Below are 16,755 nucleotides of genomic sequence, written 5' to 3' on the forward strand. Positions count from 1 at the left end.
GAGCTCACAACCCCGCCTGGGACCCAATGAACTTTGGAAAAATATCTTAAGTACTTTGAATTAGGCAGTCGCTTTTCAGCTTTTACACTGAAGAGGCCTTAACACATGCAACCACAGTATTATGCGCACAAGGACCAAGTGTGAACCAGGTCCAGGTGACTGTGGTGAATGCCAAATGTGGAAAATTATTTCTCAATTTCATTTGCAAAAAGAATGAATGCATCCTTTCACCTGCAGTTTTGCTGATCTGATATTCAACACAATGTTATACGAAGCACTTATTTTCACAGCAGATCTCGGTTCAGACTAAAGTAGCTGGAAAAGCTTATGCAGTGAAAGATAGCACCCATTCTTTCTTTGTTATTGGTTGAAAGGTCGGAAAACCGTCAGCCCACTCGACAGTCATTTTCCCAAGGTCAGTGTGTATTTGTACAGCAGCCATATTACAGCACTTCACACAAAAAAAACACTAATCATTGTAATTTAACTTTGAAAGATGATCTAATGTGCCAGCATTGTATGTACTACAATGAAGGAGAGTCTTCACCAAGATGCCAAGGAAGAAGAATAGATCATTAGGTACATCTCAGAAGTAGAAGATGGCACTCTGAATCCAGGCAATTTAGATCCTCCCAGAGTCTAATTAATTAATTCAATTCACTGGCAATTTTCTTTTGGCCTAATTTTATTAAAATAAATTGAATCCTGTCTATTTTTATGAAAATAGTTCAAGCTGTCTTTGGACCTAACTAGCATGCTTAGTTCCTGGAGATTTAGTAGAACATGAGAATTTTTAGTAGCAGGCAAGGCCATTAAAAACAACATAACTATTATGACATCCCTTAATCCCTACTCTCTTCAGACATGAATTAATTTATTTCTCAAGTCTATTTATACAGTGCCCTTTTAAAACTATATTAAAATCAATGATCCTAAAACAACAAAAAAAACTGTGGATGCTGAAAATCTGAAACAAAATCAGAAATTGCTGGGAGAAACTCAACAGGTCTGGCAACATTTCTGGAGAGAAGGCAGGGTCAATATTTTGGGTCCAGAGACCTTTCTTCAAAACTGAGTTTTTCAGTTCTGAAGAAGGGTCACTGAACTTGAAACATTGACTGCTTTCTCTCCTCAGATCCTTTAACACCAATGCCACAATCCCATGCATATATCCATTTTTTTCTAAAACGTTCGGTTGTGTAATGTCCTCAGTCCTTGCATTCATAATTGCAATTTCCTCAAACAAATTGGTTAAACTTGAGTTTTATTCCTTCAATCCAAGCCATCCGTTACCAAGTTGCACTTATCCTAATGCTCATCTTCTGAATCTATCAATACAATTTAAAAATACTTTCCCTACTATTCTTGTTAAAGTAGCTGATCAATTGGTTTCAGTAATGTCTTTTGATTCGTTTTTAAATGAGATGTAGCAGTATTGGCTATTGTCAATCCTCAGGAATATATTTCCAGTTAAAGCTACACTATTTTAATTGTCAATCTCCTTTAAGCCTCTTGTGTAAGTCGTCATGGGTAAATCTACTATTAACATAGTGTTTTCCATTTGTTATTATGAAATTTGAATTTTTTCCATATAAATTTGTTTCACTATGTACTACCATGGCTGTTTCCTTCCTCATATTTGGCGCATATATTGCTTTCACTTCTCCCTTTTTTGTCTCTTTTCTCCATGCATTTACTTTTTGCTCTGAATTGTTTTGTTTCTCCCGCTGCCTTCTTTCTGCCAAGGTAACAGTGTTGAGCTCAATTCTTCCATTCCCAGTGGTGAATGCTTTCCTGATGTGCAACAACAAAAGGAAAGTGGAACAAATGAATCTAAGCAATGGCTCAATTTATTTTACTAAGGAAAATATTTATTTGTGATTTAAAGAAGCATAACATACAATTTATGTGTATAAAGACAGTCATTATAAAAGAAAAATGTTTCCATATAGAATAAAATATAAAACTTTTCTACTCCAGAAAGACAAGATTAATGCTGACGCATTTAGTTAACCATTCCACATACATCATGTTGTGACATACAAAAAGGGGCTGTTAAAATTACACACTGTGGGGGAAACACAATATTGGTCCACTTTTAAAGACTGCCACAAAATATTGCCTTGATGTTTTAAATCATCAGAATTATAATACCAACTGGTCTGACATCCAACTTGATCTAGTAAGGTCTAATTCAAATAAAGAGAGGAACAGCAGTTTAAATATTATCTAGTACTTGGATCAGGATCAAAGTTGACAAAATCTTGGCATATAACAAAAATGAATGCAAATGACAATGAGAACTTTGGAGGCAGATATCTGATGTGAAAGTGTTGCTACATGTAAATAATGTGAATATTTATGTACAATCAACTGTGATCATATTGCACTCTTTAAAGGGTATTGACAAAGACTTTTAAATCTTTTAGTATTACTTTCCTCAGGACACCTGGAAAATGCAGAGAGAAGATCAACACTCTGGTGTACAACACGCCAGCAGTCTATACTGGAAATAATGAGATGAATAAAGTAAACAAACCAATAATTTTCATCTTAACTCTTCTTAAATGTAATTTTATAGAATGTAGTGCACTCACGTTATAGGATTGAATGATTTTGCATGCTAATAACATTCTTACTCAACAAAAAGACATTGCTTATAAATTTGGTACTTTGGCGTGACAATGTTTGAACATTTTACAGGCTTTGGGCAAAAGTTCCTTCATTCACTGCAAAATGTGTCAAAATGGTACTTGGGAGGAAGAGTGGCATTATACAATCATGACTGTAGTGTGTGGCATTATTACTGAAAGATAAAAGTGTTTAATAATGCTGGGAAATAAATAAAAAAAACAGAAAATAATGGTATTATACAATAAGTCGGTCATTCATTTGCTGACTAATCTATTATTACATACCTGGTACTTATTTTCTATATATTGGATGCTGAAGTAAATTGCTTGCTAATACATTTGGGGGTAAAGTTATCAAGGCCAGAGACATTGCAGGCGAGTTTCTGAAGGTTTTCTTAGGTCGTTCTTTTGAGTAAATTCAGAATGTTCTCAAAGATTGAGGTACTGAAGACAGCAAATTTACGCAAACATCTTTAACATACGGCTAAACACAGCAACCAGAGCTGGTATGCTTTCAACACTTTTAGTCAGTTTTTAAAATAATTCTTTAGAGGCTTAGGTGGGGGTGCGGCAGGAGATAAAAACTGAACAGCAGTAATATTTCACACAACATATACTTACTTTGGAGGCAGTAATCATTAGATTACAAACGTATGACTCAGGAGCAGCTGTAGGCTGTTCAGCCTTTCGAGACTGACCTGTCATTTAAATAAGATCATGGCTAATCTGATTGTAATGTCAAATCTATATTCCTACTTATCACAGAAACGCTTCATCTTTTGCTTAACAAGAATCCACCGCTACCTTAAACATATTAAAGGCCTCTGCTTTCAGTACCTTTACGAGCAGAGTGTTCTGATGAAGGGTCTAGGCCCGAAACGTCAGCTTTTGTGCTCCTGAGATGCTGCTTGGCCTGCTGTGTTCATCCAGCCTCACATTTTATTATCAAGAAAAAAAAATTGCCTAGTTTCAGATTTAAATATGTGTTACTCCTAGTGCCAGATTCTCCCATTAGAATAAACATCCTCTTCACATCTATCCTTTCAAGATCCTTCAGGATTGGTCTCTGGAATGATAGCCCCTGTGACACAGGTCAGTCTTAAGTAAACCGAGTTCAAATGCTCTGGAACTTGTTAAGATGAAAGACGATCTCCTTGAAATATTCAGGTTTCTGTGGTAGTTGAACAGGATACATACTGAGAAGTTGTTCCCACCAGCTGGGGAACCTCGAACATGGGGGCACACATTCATAACAAAGTAACGATCACTTTAAGAGTGAGATAAGGAAAGATTAGATTAGATTCCCTACAGTGTGGAAACAGGCCCTTAGGCCCAACAAGTCCACAAAGACTTCTTCACCAAAAGGGTTGTGAATGTTTAGAATTCTCGACCTCATAGGGATATGGATATTCCATTGTTGATTATGTTTTAAGACTGAACAAGCAGATTTTCAGTTACTCCGGTGATCAAAGTATATGCGGAGTGGATTGGTAAAGCAGGCTCGACGGACCATATTAGTCTATTCCTGTTCTGCTTTCTTAGGTTCTTGTATTCACTTAAATTTTACCTTCCTTGGACGATGGCTTTAAAGCCTCATTATTTTAACATTGTATTTGGAATAATTCTTAAAAATTATTTTGTAAAGTATTACTCTTTTAAGTTCTAAATGCACATACTAACAGTAGCTTACAGTTTAAATACAAATTGCATAATTTGTCAAAATTTAAGTAAATTACATTATACTATGGCTTCAATCTTTTATCCTGGTAATCTATCTGAATGAGCCCTTTATCCAACTATAACTTCCCTTACACTTTTAAAAGAAACATTACTCTAAAATCTTATTGTTAAAACTTGTACCATTAATTGCTTCAAAGTGTGAATTAACTTTTCACCATAAATTTAACGGTCAGCTGTTAAATAACTTCTGTTTTTGGATACAGTCTACAGACTGAGTTTAATTCAAAACTATTTTACTATGTAATTCCTTGAATAAGAATTGATTGGTTCTATTTTACAAAACTGCAATTGTAAACAACAACATTAATGGGCATAAGGAAAAGTCACACAGGCATTGGATATTTTAAAATTAGCCTCTAGCATATATTTGAGATATCAGGAGAATTGAGACTTCAGCACCAAAAAATTCTACACAGCAAGGCTAAAGGGTGGGAAAGGGATTGTTGGATGTTGTAGTTATAAGGAACAAGCCAAAATTTCATAGCAGCATGGACCCTAGCACTAATAAAACAAGAAAATAAGAAAGATTACAGCTAGAAACAAGACTATTTTTCTTTGTATGCTGTCAGAGCATACGTAAGGTGCTTTAAGAGCCAGCTCTAATATAGATGTTTCACTATCTCCTGAAGCTGTCTATGGAACTCAGTAAATAAAACCAAACACTGCCTTATTAAAATATTAAATACTGACAGTCTCAATCAAACGACCCTTCTGGTCAGGTACATGACTAAAATGTTAAAGTCCACCAATGGAAATTCCATCCAACACATTTTAATAACTTTGCACTACTGTTAAACTGGATCTATCTGGAATCAAATATGGCCAAGGTGACAATATCTGCTAATGGAAGGTCAAAACAAAGTCATCCTTCTGTAACATAGCTGAACTACTGGATTACCAGATAAGTAGGCCTGCAGCACTTCAAAAATGCTTCTGAATAACTAGCCAGGCTGGCTTACTAATGGAATCTGGAGGAGTAGAGTGCTCACTAGGAATTAACTTAACTTTGGCGAATCCTAAATCCCAGCAACGTACCAAGCTCAGAGAGTGAAGATTAACAGCGTTCTCTGCAGGGAAGCTCATGGTCTTCAACTCTAGCAGCACCTCCCAAAAAATATTCATGATTCTTAAACCTCAATTCTTGCTAAGAAACAACTAAGTTTGCAGGACTTCCAGAGGGTGGTCTCTCATTCCATATCAGACCAACAGGAACTTTAAAGTGAGACAAGACCAAAGTACAGTAGATCCTAAGAATGTGAAAAATCAGAGTCCTAACTTGATTCATAGATTCACTGCAGCACAGAAAAAGACCCACACTGACCCAACTGAGGAGATACTTATGTACAGCCACTCCTAACATTCCTGCATTTTCCCCTTCAGATATTTAGAAAATATAGAAAGATGCTCAGCACAGAAGAAGGCAACTCTGACCATTGCCACTGTGCCTGCACAAAAGCAGCTTACCCCGCCTGATCCTATGTTCATCAGCTAAATAACTGAGAAAGGCTTGTGGGGTGGTTGGGGGAGTGGGTGTCAGGGTAAGGGGGTGGTTTAAAGCAATGATACATGGCCATTGTTGCTGGGAGGTACTTCATTTAGGTCCAATCAGGAGGCCTAGTCCTCCCAAACACAAGGAGGCTGCCAGTTTCTACTAGGCTACCTCTCACTCTATCCCATCTGTGGAATGTCAGTCTTAGTGGAATCAAGCCCTTTAATGGTCCCCTTTAATTGGTCTCCAGTAAGGCTGTCCTTGAACTTCTTCTGTCTATGTACCCCACTTCTCCTGCCAACTACATCACAGGGTAATGGGCATTCCATCTCTATCTCCGTTCAGGTCACTAATCGTGACAATCAGGTGTCACTGAACACTTTACAGCCAATGAGGTCACTCAGAGTTCTGGTTTTATACCAAAGTCTTGAACCATTTCAATTTCAGGTGATCTTATGTCCCTGTATTTCATTAATCTTTGCTGTGGCTACTGCTTCCAAGGTTTACAACAGGATGCAGGTCACGGTGGAGAGGCCTATTCATTCTACAGATACTCACCAACTAAGGAATGATGTACAATAATTAGTTATGGCCAAATCAGGGAGGATGGGCAATTGCAATTGGTCGACCTATTGTTGTTAGTTCACCCCCTCAATTTCCAAGTCAGGCAACTGTACCCACAAGAAAAATCGTATTGGGCCAGTCCTACATCCTATGATGCTGCTGTCAAACTACTCCTAATAGATTAATCGACTTATGTCAATATTAGTCACTGGAGATCATTTGCAGGTTGACAAGAGCCAGCAATAACGATCTTAGCATTAACGTCATAGTCACATTTGTGTGCGCCTATGTACAGCAGCAGCTGGGTTGGAGGCCTCTTAGGGCCATCATATTTTGGGCTTCTGTACTGGTCATCCTATTTCTTCAATTTTATGGACCCTCTTCATCTATCAGCCAGTTCCTATGGTCTAATGTAATTCTAACAGTGTAGCAACTGACTCCATTTTATGGCCAAGTCTCTTTAATTGGACTTCTTGAGGCTGCAACACTAAATTCTGTTTTTCCATCTCTGGTCACCAATGTGTTGTTAACAAATTGACTGACTTACTCAATACCAAATTGCAGGCTTGCACAACGAGAGGAACAGAGTTAACCTGATGTGGGTAATTATTAGCTGGCACATTTTAGAGTTCATTTCTGGCATGATGCAGACACAAAAGAACACAATTGATGTTGTTCAAATAACGTGTAAACACTAGTACCATCTAATAGCACTATGTCACCAAAGAATCTTACAGCACATGTAGCTCACTGGTGACAAATTCTGACTCTTCAGGTCAATGATAGAATACACACTATAGGTATTGCATCTTCCAATGCAAGAGAAAAACTGAAAAGCACTGAACCTTTCATAAAAAGGCTGTTTATGGGTGCCAGTAATCTCCTTTTGTTTTGCTGAAACAAAACTTCAATCTTTGCCCAGTAGGAGCAACACTGATCTTTGAACAGCCAACATGGCATCAAAACATTAAAGCCACAGTAAACATTTACAATAAAATTCTGGTTGGATTGGTCAGCAAGGGTTTAAATTGGAAACAACTATATTTGAACACAGTGCAGACTTGTTTTGTGTCTTTACTAAAATACAAATGCAAAAAACTTGATAAAAAATATTACTTACTATGACCCGAGAGCTAAGAGACTAAATCTACATAGTAACAAAACTGAAAATTCCTCAAAACTGTCAGCTACAGAAGACAGCAGGTTACTCCTGCTATTCTGTATTTGAGAAAGGAAGGCAGCTGAGGGACTGAGATTATGAAGAGGAAAATGAGGGTGAACCACCCTTCCTGGGTAAGAATCTGCTAAAGGGCTACAGGCCAATGATTCTGCTCAGTTGTTTGACTACATTTTAAAGAATGAGTACAGCAAATGAGGTTGAACTGAACAGCACATTTTGACTAACAATGTGAAATTCAGATTAATCCTTTCTGCTGGTTCTGAAACCTGGAACTTTAGCCCACGCTGAGATTTATTCCTGCATACACTTAAAATGGACAGAGAGTCAGCCTGACAGTTTAACAAGGAATCAATGCAGGAATGAAGGCTTGTAAGTATAACTCAAGTTCCCAATACATATATAGTTATTAATTTATATAAATTAATATTCAGTAAGCATGTTTGTAATAAAGAAGTACAGGGAAAAAACACAAAATTATCTGATCCCCTTCTGAGGTGGCTTTTGATGATCAGACTGAATGAGATTGTATACAAAGGTACTGCATTCATTGTATAAACACCACCTTATGGTTCTTTAGGATGTTGTGTTGACTCTTCTGTCAATTTCAACGGTGGTTCCATTAATCCCTACACTTGGGAGGCTCCTGAAGGCAAAGCAAGATGCAAAAAGGTATAAATTAACGCATACATTTGCATGTTAAAAAAAAATTATCTGGAAGAAACATATTTACAAAGTTGCCAATGAGTACGTAGCACAGAAAATAGAAGTGTAGAAGTGCAGTTGGGCACCAGATGCACAGACTGAAAGGGCTCAGAAGATTCACTACAATGGAAAAGCAACTTTGTGACACCGTTGTGTCAGTCTGCTGTGGTAGCAGAATCATTAGTGCACCTATCTATGACTAGAATTGAGATTGTGCTGGGTCAGGAAACTGGCATAAATGCAAATTCTAAGCAATAAACTGAGCCCCTTTCAGTTAAGTGGGAAACAAAGTGAAAATTATCTAGTGTTTTGAACAAGGAAATGGGGAAATATTTGACTCAAATCAAGTTAGCAGTATGCATAACCCAATGCAATTCTAGAGAACTGAACATGCAGTGCAGGAAATACCCACTGACAAGTTGGAATTCTACTGGACCCAGATTTGACTAAACCAGCTTATGGCTATAGTTGGTAGAATATTAGCTTGCTTCAGTAAGTACCACTGCCGGAATCAGGAAATTAAGAGTTTGAGTCCTTTTGTAGGACTTGAGCACACGATCTAAGCTCACTCCATTGCAGTTGTGAAGGTTGTATTTTCAGAACAGCCAAGCTTCAAATGAAATGTTACACTATTCTGCTCATTTAAGTGTAAATTGCACTGGACTATTTGAAGAGCAAAGAATTATCTAAAGTCTGGACGACATCCTTGCCTTGACATAGAGCAGCAAAAAGGTTAACATGCGGACCACTTCTTGGCAACATTCTGATCTTGCTGCATACAAAATGGCTATACGTTTGCTAACACGACAGTCACTCCATTTCAAGGAAAGGTGTCTCGCAGAAAATAGAAGTGCCTATGAAATGTAGTAAATTGCCAAATATATCATTTTAGTTCCCACCCAACTGAGGCTTCCAATGAAGTGATATACCCTACTAGCAGGAGGAGACTAAAATACTGCAACAAATTACATAATGGATGTCTGCAGATTTTTGCTATTTCTGTTGGTGTCAGATCTACCCATCAGTGCTTCAGGTTTCATTATCTTGCATGACAAAACCTGTACTTTAAAAAAAAACTATGGATGATTTCTTTCTCCTCCTCTCCCAATATCTGTCATTTGAAAGGAATTGGATGCTTTTTAAAAAAAAAGATAAAATCAGGAACACGAGCCATACCGTTGCGACTGGAGCTCTATCAGGACTGAATTCTCTGTTCTTGTTTCATTTGATATTATATATTCCTCTGCTGGCTCCTGTGAGTGTGTAACTGCTTCCTGTGCTTGCTGCTTCTGTGCTGAACCCCTGGCTGTGAGAAACTGTGTCAGTCGTGCTTGCTCCCGAACAGACTCTGCTAATTTTTCCCAGGCGTCTGTCGACATCATAGAACTGATTTCGTCCTCAAAGCCCGGATGTTCTTCATAAAATAATAAATGCCTTGAGCGAACTGTGGGAACAGCAGTGATGATAATTTAAAGCTATATCTATGTCCTTCACCATGAAGCCTGCCAACAGTTTTCTTACCAAACAACTCAGATTGTTGAAAAATAAAACTGAAAGAACTGCGGATGCTGTAAATCAGGAACAAAAACAAATTTGCTGGAAAAGCTCAGCAGGGGTGGCAGCATCTGTGAAAGAAAAAAGTTAACATTTCAGATCTGGTGACCCTTCCTCAGAACTCAGCTGCCAGACTTTTCCAGAAGATTTGTTTCTGAACTCAGATTGTCTAACTGGATAGCTTTCTACACACTGGCAAAATAACAGATGTTGAGTACAGCAAACAAGAAATCAAAGATTTTCACACATGAGACAGTAAAATGATCAGATTTCAGTTTTCACGGGTTCAGGCATGCTAAGTGGCATTTAGAATAGTGAGATCTAGAATTCTGCTGCATGTAAGTTTACTATACAAGCACAATATCGGAGAATGGAAAAATATCGCTTTTGTTGATAGATGAATCAAGAACCAAAAGGAACAGAAGTTTGGAGTGTGGTGAGGAGAGATTGAGCACAGAAGGAAGCAGATCAATCTTCCTATGAATGCAAGAAATAGTTTCTGCACATTTTTCAATCATCTGCAAATTCACTTTTACATGTCTGATTCTTTTTTTAAAAAGAAGTCCTTACAGTTGAACAGGAGTTCCCTGAACATGTACTTAAAAAAAGTTGAACAAGTTAGCACTGGTTCCTGATCAGTCTCAAGCAGCTAGCAACTACAAGCACCAATCATCTAAATAAATGCCAACTCCAACCTATAAAGGAAAGCTGCTGAGAAGGCCAAATCCTACTTTGGAGATTAAGAAAATTCAGTTCTGTCAAAAATTAAACAACAAATGTCAGAGGCTGATTCTAGTTTACCAGTGGCTGCATATGACTCCTGTGTAGAATCCTGGACAGGGAGCACTGATTTTGTCACTGAAGTGGAGAATGTGTCAAATCTGTTACTGAAACTCCCCAGAGCAATGGCAAAACACAACACCACAACCTGCAACAGTAAACAAATCAGCGCATTAGAATGATCAGGGAAAAGATGTATTAATCTTGATCATGTAATAGTGAGTTTATATATTTCATAAAAATCAAAAAAGTTTAAACTGCTGTCTTAACTAGATATGGTACTATGCATTCCATATATTCTTAATTCAAAGTCACCCAAATTATATGATTCAACCCCAACCCATCCCTAACCCTAAGTTTACACTGATGCTAACATTGGTCAATTGAACCTGCTAGATAGCTCAGCATAAAAATGGCTTCAAATTATCAAGATAAGTCTGTAGTTACATTATCAAATGGTGAGCCATAGCTGATGATTGACCAGATTATGAAACTGGTAACAGTGGAAGGGGTCTTGTGCATTTATCAAAGTTGCACAACGTTTTAAACATACAGCTGGAAGAAAAGCAAAATGATAGGTAGGCCTAGCCAACATGCACAGCATCACTTGCTAGTCAGACACCTGCAACTACAGCATGACCGGCAACGTTAACATAGCACAATTGCATTACAAATATTGACAAAAAAATGACTCATTGATATAATCTAGCATGGATTGCCTCCTCTAAAGGCTGGCAACGTTCTGAGATTCTCCTTAAATGGCGCCAGGTTTGAGCGATTTCAATTCACTGAAAAGACTAGAGAAACAGATTGTTCTCCTTAAGAGTTGAGGACTTTAAGGGAACTTTCTTAGAGATGTTTCAAATTATTTATCGCTTAAAAGTGCTCAAGGAGAAACTGATTTACAGCAGGAGGCCAGTAACCAAACAGTTCAGATTTAAAGCAAAATGGAGAAAATAAAACTGAGGGTAGGATGAGATAACACAGCGTGGAGCCGGAGGAACACAGCAGGCCAGGCAGCATCAGAGGAGCAGGAAAGCTGATGTTTCGGGTCGGGACCCTTCTTCAGAAATGGGGAAGGGGTTAGCAGGTTCTGAAATATAAAGGGAGGAGGGGTGGGTCTGAGGAAGGTAGGTGGGGGGAGGGTGATAGCTGAGTGCAGGTAGGCAGCGGTGGGGGTTTGGTCAGTGAGGTGGGAAGAGCAGATAGGTGGGAGAGAAGACGGACAGGTCAAGGAGGTGGGGATGAGGGGGAGCGCTGGTCATGGGATAGGTCGGGAGTGCGGAGATTTTGAAGCTAGTAAAGTCCACATTGAGACAATTGGGTTGTAGGCTCAATGTGGACTTTACTAGCTTCAAACTCTTCCCACCCCAACCTCATCCCATGACCACCCTCCCTCTCATCCACACCTCCTTGACCTGTCCATCTTCTCTCCCACATATCCGCTCCTCCCACCTCACTGATCAAACACCTACCATTGCCTACCTGCACTCACCTATCGCCACCCTACCTACCTTCCTCAGACCCATCCGTCCTCTCGCTATTTGTTTTAGAGCCTGTTAAACCCTCACCTATTTCTGAAGAAGGGTCCGGATCTGAAGCGGCAGCATTCCTGCTCCTCTGATGCTGCCTAGCCTGCTGTGTTCCTCCGGCTCCATACTGTGTTATCTCTGACTCCAGCATCTGCAGTTCTTACTATCTCTGAGGGTAAGATGAGAAATGTTTTTAGGTAGGAAGTTAAGGGATGCACTAAACAAACAGAATGATAGAAGCAGATTCAGTAGAATCTTTCAAAATGCAATTAGAACATAGGACTTAGGAGCACAGTCGGCTTCCCTGCAATTACATATGATGGTGAGATCTGGTGGTGTAAAACATATTGCTATTAGGGATGGAGTTTCAAGATTCTGACCAGCCAAAGTCAGGATGGAGTGTAGCCTGGTAGACAAAATGCAGGTTGTGATGTTCCATTGTATTATTTTGTCTAGGTGGCATCGATTGTAGGATTGGATCATTTTGGATTCTTCTAAACACCAGTGGGAATAGGGACAACATCTTAAAAAGATAACCCCCTTCAATCTGAGTGAGTTGAGTAAATTAGATGTATACTTGAAAAGGAATAATTTGCTGAGGACAGTACACAAAAGTAGGACTGTAGTTCTTTCAGCAAGCCAGCATTAATTTGACAGGACTTCCTTCTGTGTTTTAGGATTCTGAGAGCTGTACTTACCTAAAATGGGGATATAAATTAGGTTACATACTGTTCAAAGCTAAAAAGAATGTATTGCATAAAGCATGGACCAGACTCTATTTGGAGTACCATATGCTTACTGTCAATCATTAAAGTTAATGCAATGTTTCAAACTATTCACCAGTGCTGAACAGGTGTCTCGTGCTACAAAAGCATTATGTTTTTACTTGCAAAGAGAATGCAATAAAAAAAAAGCCACTGTAAGCAGGTTTTGAAAAAAGTGCAGGAAAGCTGACCAACTAGTCCTGAAAGAAAAGGAATTAATTTTGTGTGGAAGAATGCTCAGGAAACTAACTCCTACTTAAGACCATGTTGACTCAAAGAGCGGTAAAAGTCAGACTTTAGTATTACAGAAAAATAGTATAGCAACACATGAGGATGCAAAAAAAAATACTGAACCTTATAGCTAACCTAAGAGACAAAATGTTGCTTTAGCAGATTCTCACTTTACAGAACAACTCCACAAACATGAAGTGAAAAAAAAATGTTAAACAGAATGGGTAGCCATTTCAAGCTTCTGAAACAGCCAGGACAGATACCAGCATTGGGCAACATGTACAGAGAGAGCACTCTGACACTTATAGCTTGGCAGAGAACCAGATAACATCTTGGTTTCCCATTTTAAACATGAAATGAAAGGCAGATTATTTGCAGAAATCCCACATAGAAAAGATCTGATCATAGCCAGCAGGTAGGGGAAAAAGAACTCCAGTAATTCAGAAGGCACATTTATTTTATACAGAGACAGAAGACACTGACATTTTGATGCTTAAAAATGCACATTCCTTCTGGCAACCTAGCCTTGCTCTCCTGTGGAGGGCCAGAACGAAGAAGTTCTGACATTTTGCTTTATTTCAATACATCAATAGCAGAGCAATGATCATTTTTACCATTAAGCATGTGCTGGTTTGTGTGCTGGCCATCTTGCAAGGTCTGGGCACCTTTCCTGCCACTAGGACCTGGAGTCCTTGTAGCTGCTGAAGCAAGGACCTGAGAAACAAAATTATTATCACTCTTAGACAGTGACAGTAATGAGATTGTGTTTTATGACTAAATAGACATTATTTTTCCAATTCAGATTCCACCTTCAAGGTTAACTTTCTGAGAACCCAGAAAAGCATCCATGTGAGAGAAAGCAATGCTAGGTAGATAGCTTTCTCTTCAAGAAACTCTGTGCCAATTTCACACCACGCACTGATGGCTTTGCTTTAGATATTAAAAGCTGGCAGATATCAATGCCGAAAAATAAGAGCAACTGCGACAGACTAAGAATGCATGTGTTTAAAACAAAGACTTGAATTTATATAGTGATAAAAGGACTTCAGTTATGTGGGGAGATTAGAAGGGCTAGGATTGCCCTCTTTATAGCAGGGAAAATAGTGAGGGAATTTTAAGAGGAGTATTATTTTCTGAGTTATGGGGAAAACAAAAAGAATGTAGAACAAAAAGAGGAATTCTTTTACATTGGCCAGCACAGAGCAAGGGAACAAATGGCCTTCTAAAAGTACTTTTTATTATAATCAGCCTGCTCTGTTATAATACACCTCAGTGCCAGATGGGACTCTAATCTGGCCCGTAGGTAGGGTCATCACCACTGCACCATGAAAGCCGCTCAAACAGCCTTTTTACACTGCGAGATTCATTAATGCTGTTACTCATAGGAAAGACAACTGCTCGTTACGTGAAGTTCAAAAGCTGATAGTCATCAATGACAGGAGAGTTTTTTTTTTGCAGGGACATAGGCAATTCCAGTATCTACAAATATACAAAGTAACATTGTCCATTATCTGGACACCAAGCCTACAAACACTCCAATGGCAAAGATCCAATCTATAAGAGCTAGAAATAGATCTATGCATGCATTAGAAGGATAGACTTATATTTTGACAGGTATATTATTCAATTAAATTATGGGAGGCACTGGTCTACATGGCATTATAACTAGATTATTAATTCCGAGACCTGGGTCATGTCCTGGCAATCCAGTTTTGAATCCAACCATGGCTGATGGTGAAGTCTGACTCAAAAACAAATCAAAGAGTCAAATGATGTCCAAGAAACCACTGTCAATCAGAAAAACCCATCCAGTTCAGTCACATCTTTCAGCGAAGGAAACTGCTGTTCTTACCTGGTCGGGCCTAGATGTAACTCCAGACCCACAACAATGTAGCGGACTCTTAACTGCCCCCTGGGCAATTGGGGATGGTCAATAAATCCTGACAAATGACATCCACATCCCATGAATAAATTAGATAAAAATCTCCAACCACAGTACAATATGCATCACTATAAATGGCTGGTTAGCAGCATTATTGACCAAAGTGAAGTCAAATCTGCCATGAGTCCAGGTGACCAAGAAAGTGGGCCATGTCCTCACCAAGCACCTGTTGTAGATGCACTGATACTTGACATTGTCAGTAGCATGAGCCAATGCTGTCTTTGCGGACACAATCCCATGTTCATACTGAAGATACTTTGTCTGGTGTTGTGTGCGTGTCAAAATCCTCTATTAGCATCCACCTTTTTATCCTGTGCAAACCAATGATCTATGGCTGGTAACATTTATCAAATGGTTCCAAAGGCTGATAGGTGGCAATGCTGAATTCTGCCCATCATAAAGGGGAGAGATTTATTGCAAGGTTTTCTGCAGGTCACTGAGGACATTCAGGGGTCACGGGTTACAAGCAGTGAGTGATGAGAGGCAGACACATTAGACTCCACATTGGCAACGCTGCTTTTAGCTATGCTGCTAGGAAGGCAGCTGAACTACACGGGATATGTAGAGGGAGGAACGAGGGAAAACCTACAGAAGCTGAATAACTACGTAGTGAAGGGATGAGACACCTTGGGAGCTCATAACAAACTTTATGCATAGTTCAGTATAGCCAAGAGTTGGGATTGTAAAACCTTCCAGAAGTCTTTGCTGGATGCTACTGAGCAAAATTATAATTTGGAAAAATACAGGAATAGTACTGGCTTGGTGTAACTGGCTGTTTATGAAAAGTTGGAGTTGTCCCTGTCAGGGAGAATGATTTCCAGATTCCAGGAGAGATTCGACTCAGGAAAGGAGGATAAACATTCGGAGCTGGAGCAGACCATAACGGATAGGCTTGAGAGCGAGTTTCAAAGTTGGATTGGCAGAAGTCAAGAACTGAAATCCCATGTGAGGTTTAATGACCCAGCAGGCCAGTTTCTTTACACAGAGGTAAGGGAGCATGGAATGCATTGCCAGCAGCAGTTGTGGAAGCAAGGTCATTGGGGACATTTAAGAGACTGCTGGACATGCATATGGTCACAGAAATTTGAGGGTGCATACATGAGGATCAATGGTCGGCACAACATCGTGGGCTGAAGGGCCTGTTCTGTGCTGTACTGTTCTATGTTCTATTACTATTTGGAGTGGGGGGTAGGGAATTGCTAAGAAGTCTGCAACATCTTTCTTGATCCCTTTTGTTGTTTCATGTGGGGCATTGAGGGGTATTTGATCACAGACAATTATCTATACTTACCAGTTAATTTTGAGTGACAGAAGTAAGTTATGCATGTACTGATTGTATTACTGATTTAAATTTGTGTAGTAAAGTTTACTGTTGTTTAGTAAAATCCGTAGAATCTTGTGGCTTTATTGCTGTCATAGTAAGTTTCCTGGATCTCACGCTTGGTCTACTTTGAAAACAAAAGTACTACTGGTCCAAATTGTAACACAGAATAGGGAGTAAAACTTGTGGTTATTACCACTATGATAAATGAGATAAATTCAGATTAAAAATAGCATTCAAGACTGGTATTGTGTCACTGGGGATCATTAACAGCACAAGAACTGCGTTGCACCACAACATAGTGAACTCATGACCTGGATATT

At 39.0% G+C, this 16,755-nt stretch overlaps 1 protein-coding gene across 1 annotated transcript in view; it reads right to left on the reverse strand.

The window, feature by feature from the left end:
* Nucleotides 1–1,882: 1,882 nt before the first annotated feature.
* creb3l2 (cAMP responsive element binding protein 3-like 2) overlaps nucleotides 1,883–16,755 on the reverse strand; it is a 74,031-nt gene continuing 59,158 nt past the window's right edge. The window contains exons 9-12 of the mRNA XM_048548744.2: nucleotides 13,784–13,883; nucleotides 10,664–10,790; nucleotides 9,485–9,752; nucleotides 1,883–8,249 (exon numbers count right to left, since the gene is read on the reverse strand). Coding sequence (XP_048404701.2) covers nucleotides 8,180–8,249; nucleotides 9,485–9,752; nucleotides 10,664–10,790; nucleotides 13,784–13,883 — 565 coding nt within the window. The 3' untranslated portion in view covers nucleotides 1,883–8,179. The remainder of the gene's footprint in view (nucleotides 8,250–9,484; nucleotides 9,753–10,663; nucleotides 10,791–13,783; nucleotides 13,884–16,755) is intronic.

The sequence above is a fragment of the Stegostoma tigrinum genome, chromosome 18, assembly GCF_030684315.1.
Source record: "Stegostoma tigrinum isolate sSteTig4 chromosome 18, sSteTig4.hap1, whole genome shotgun sequence".
In the NCBI taxonomy this organism is placed as follows: Eukaryota; Metazoa; Chordata; class Chondrichthyes; order Orectolobiformes; family Stegostomatidae; genus Stegostoma; species Stegostoma tigrinum.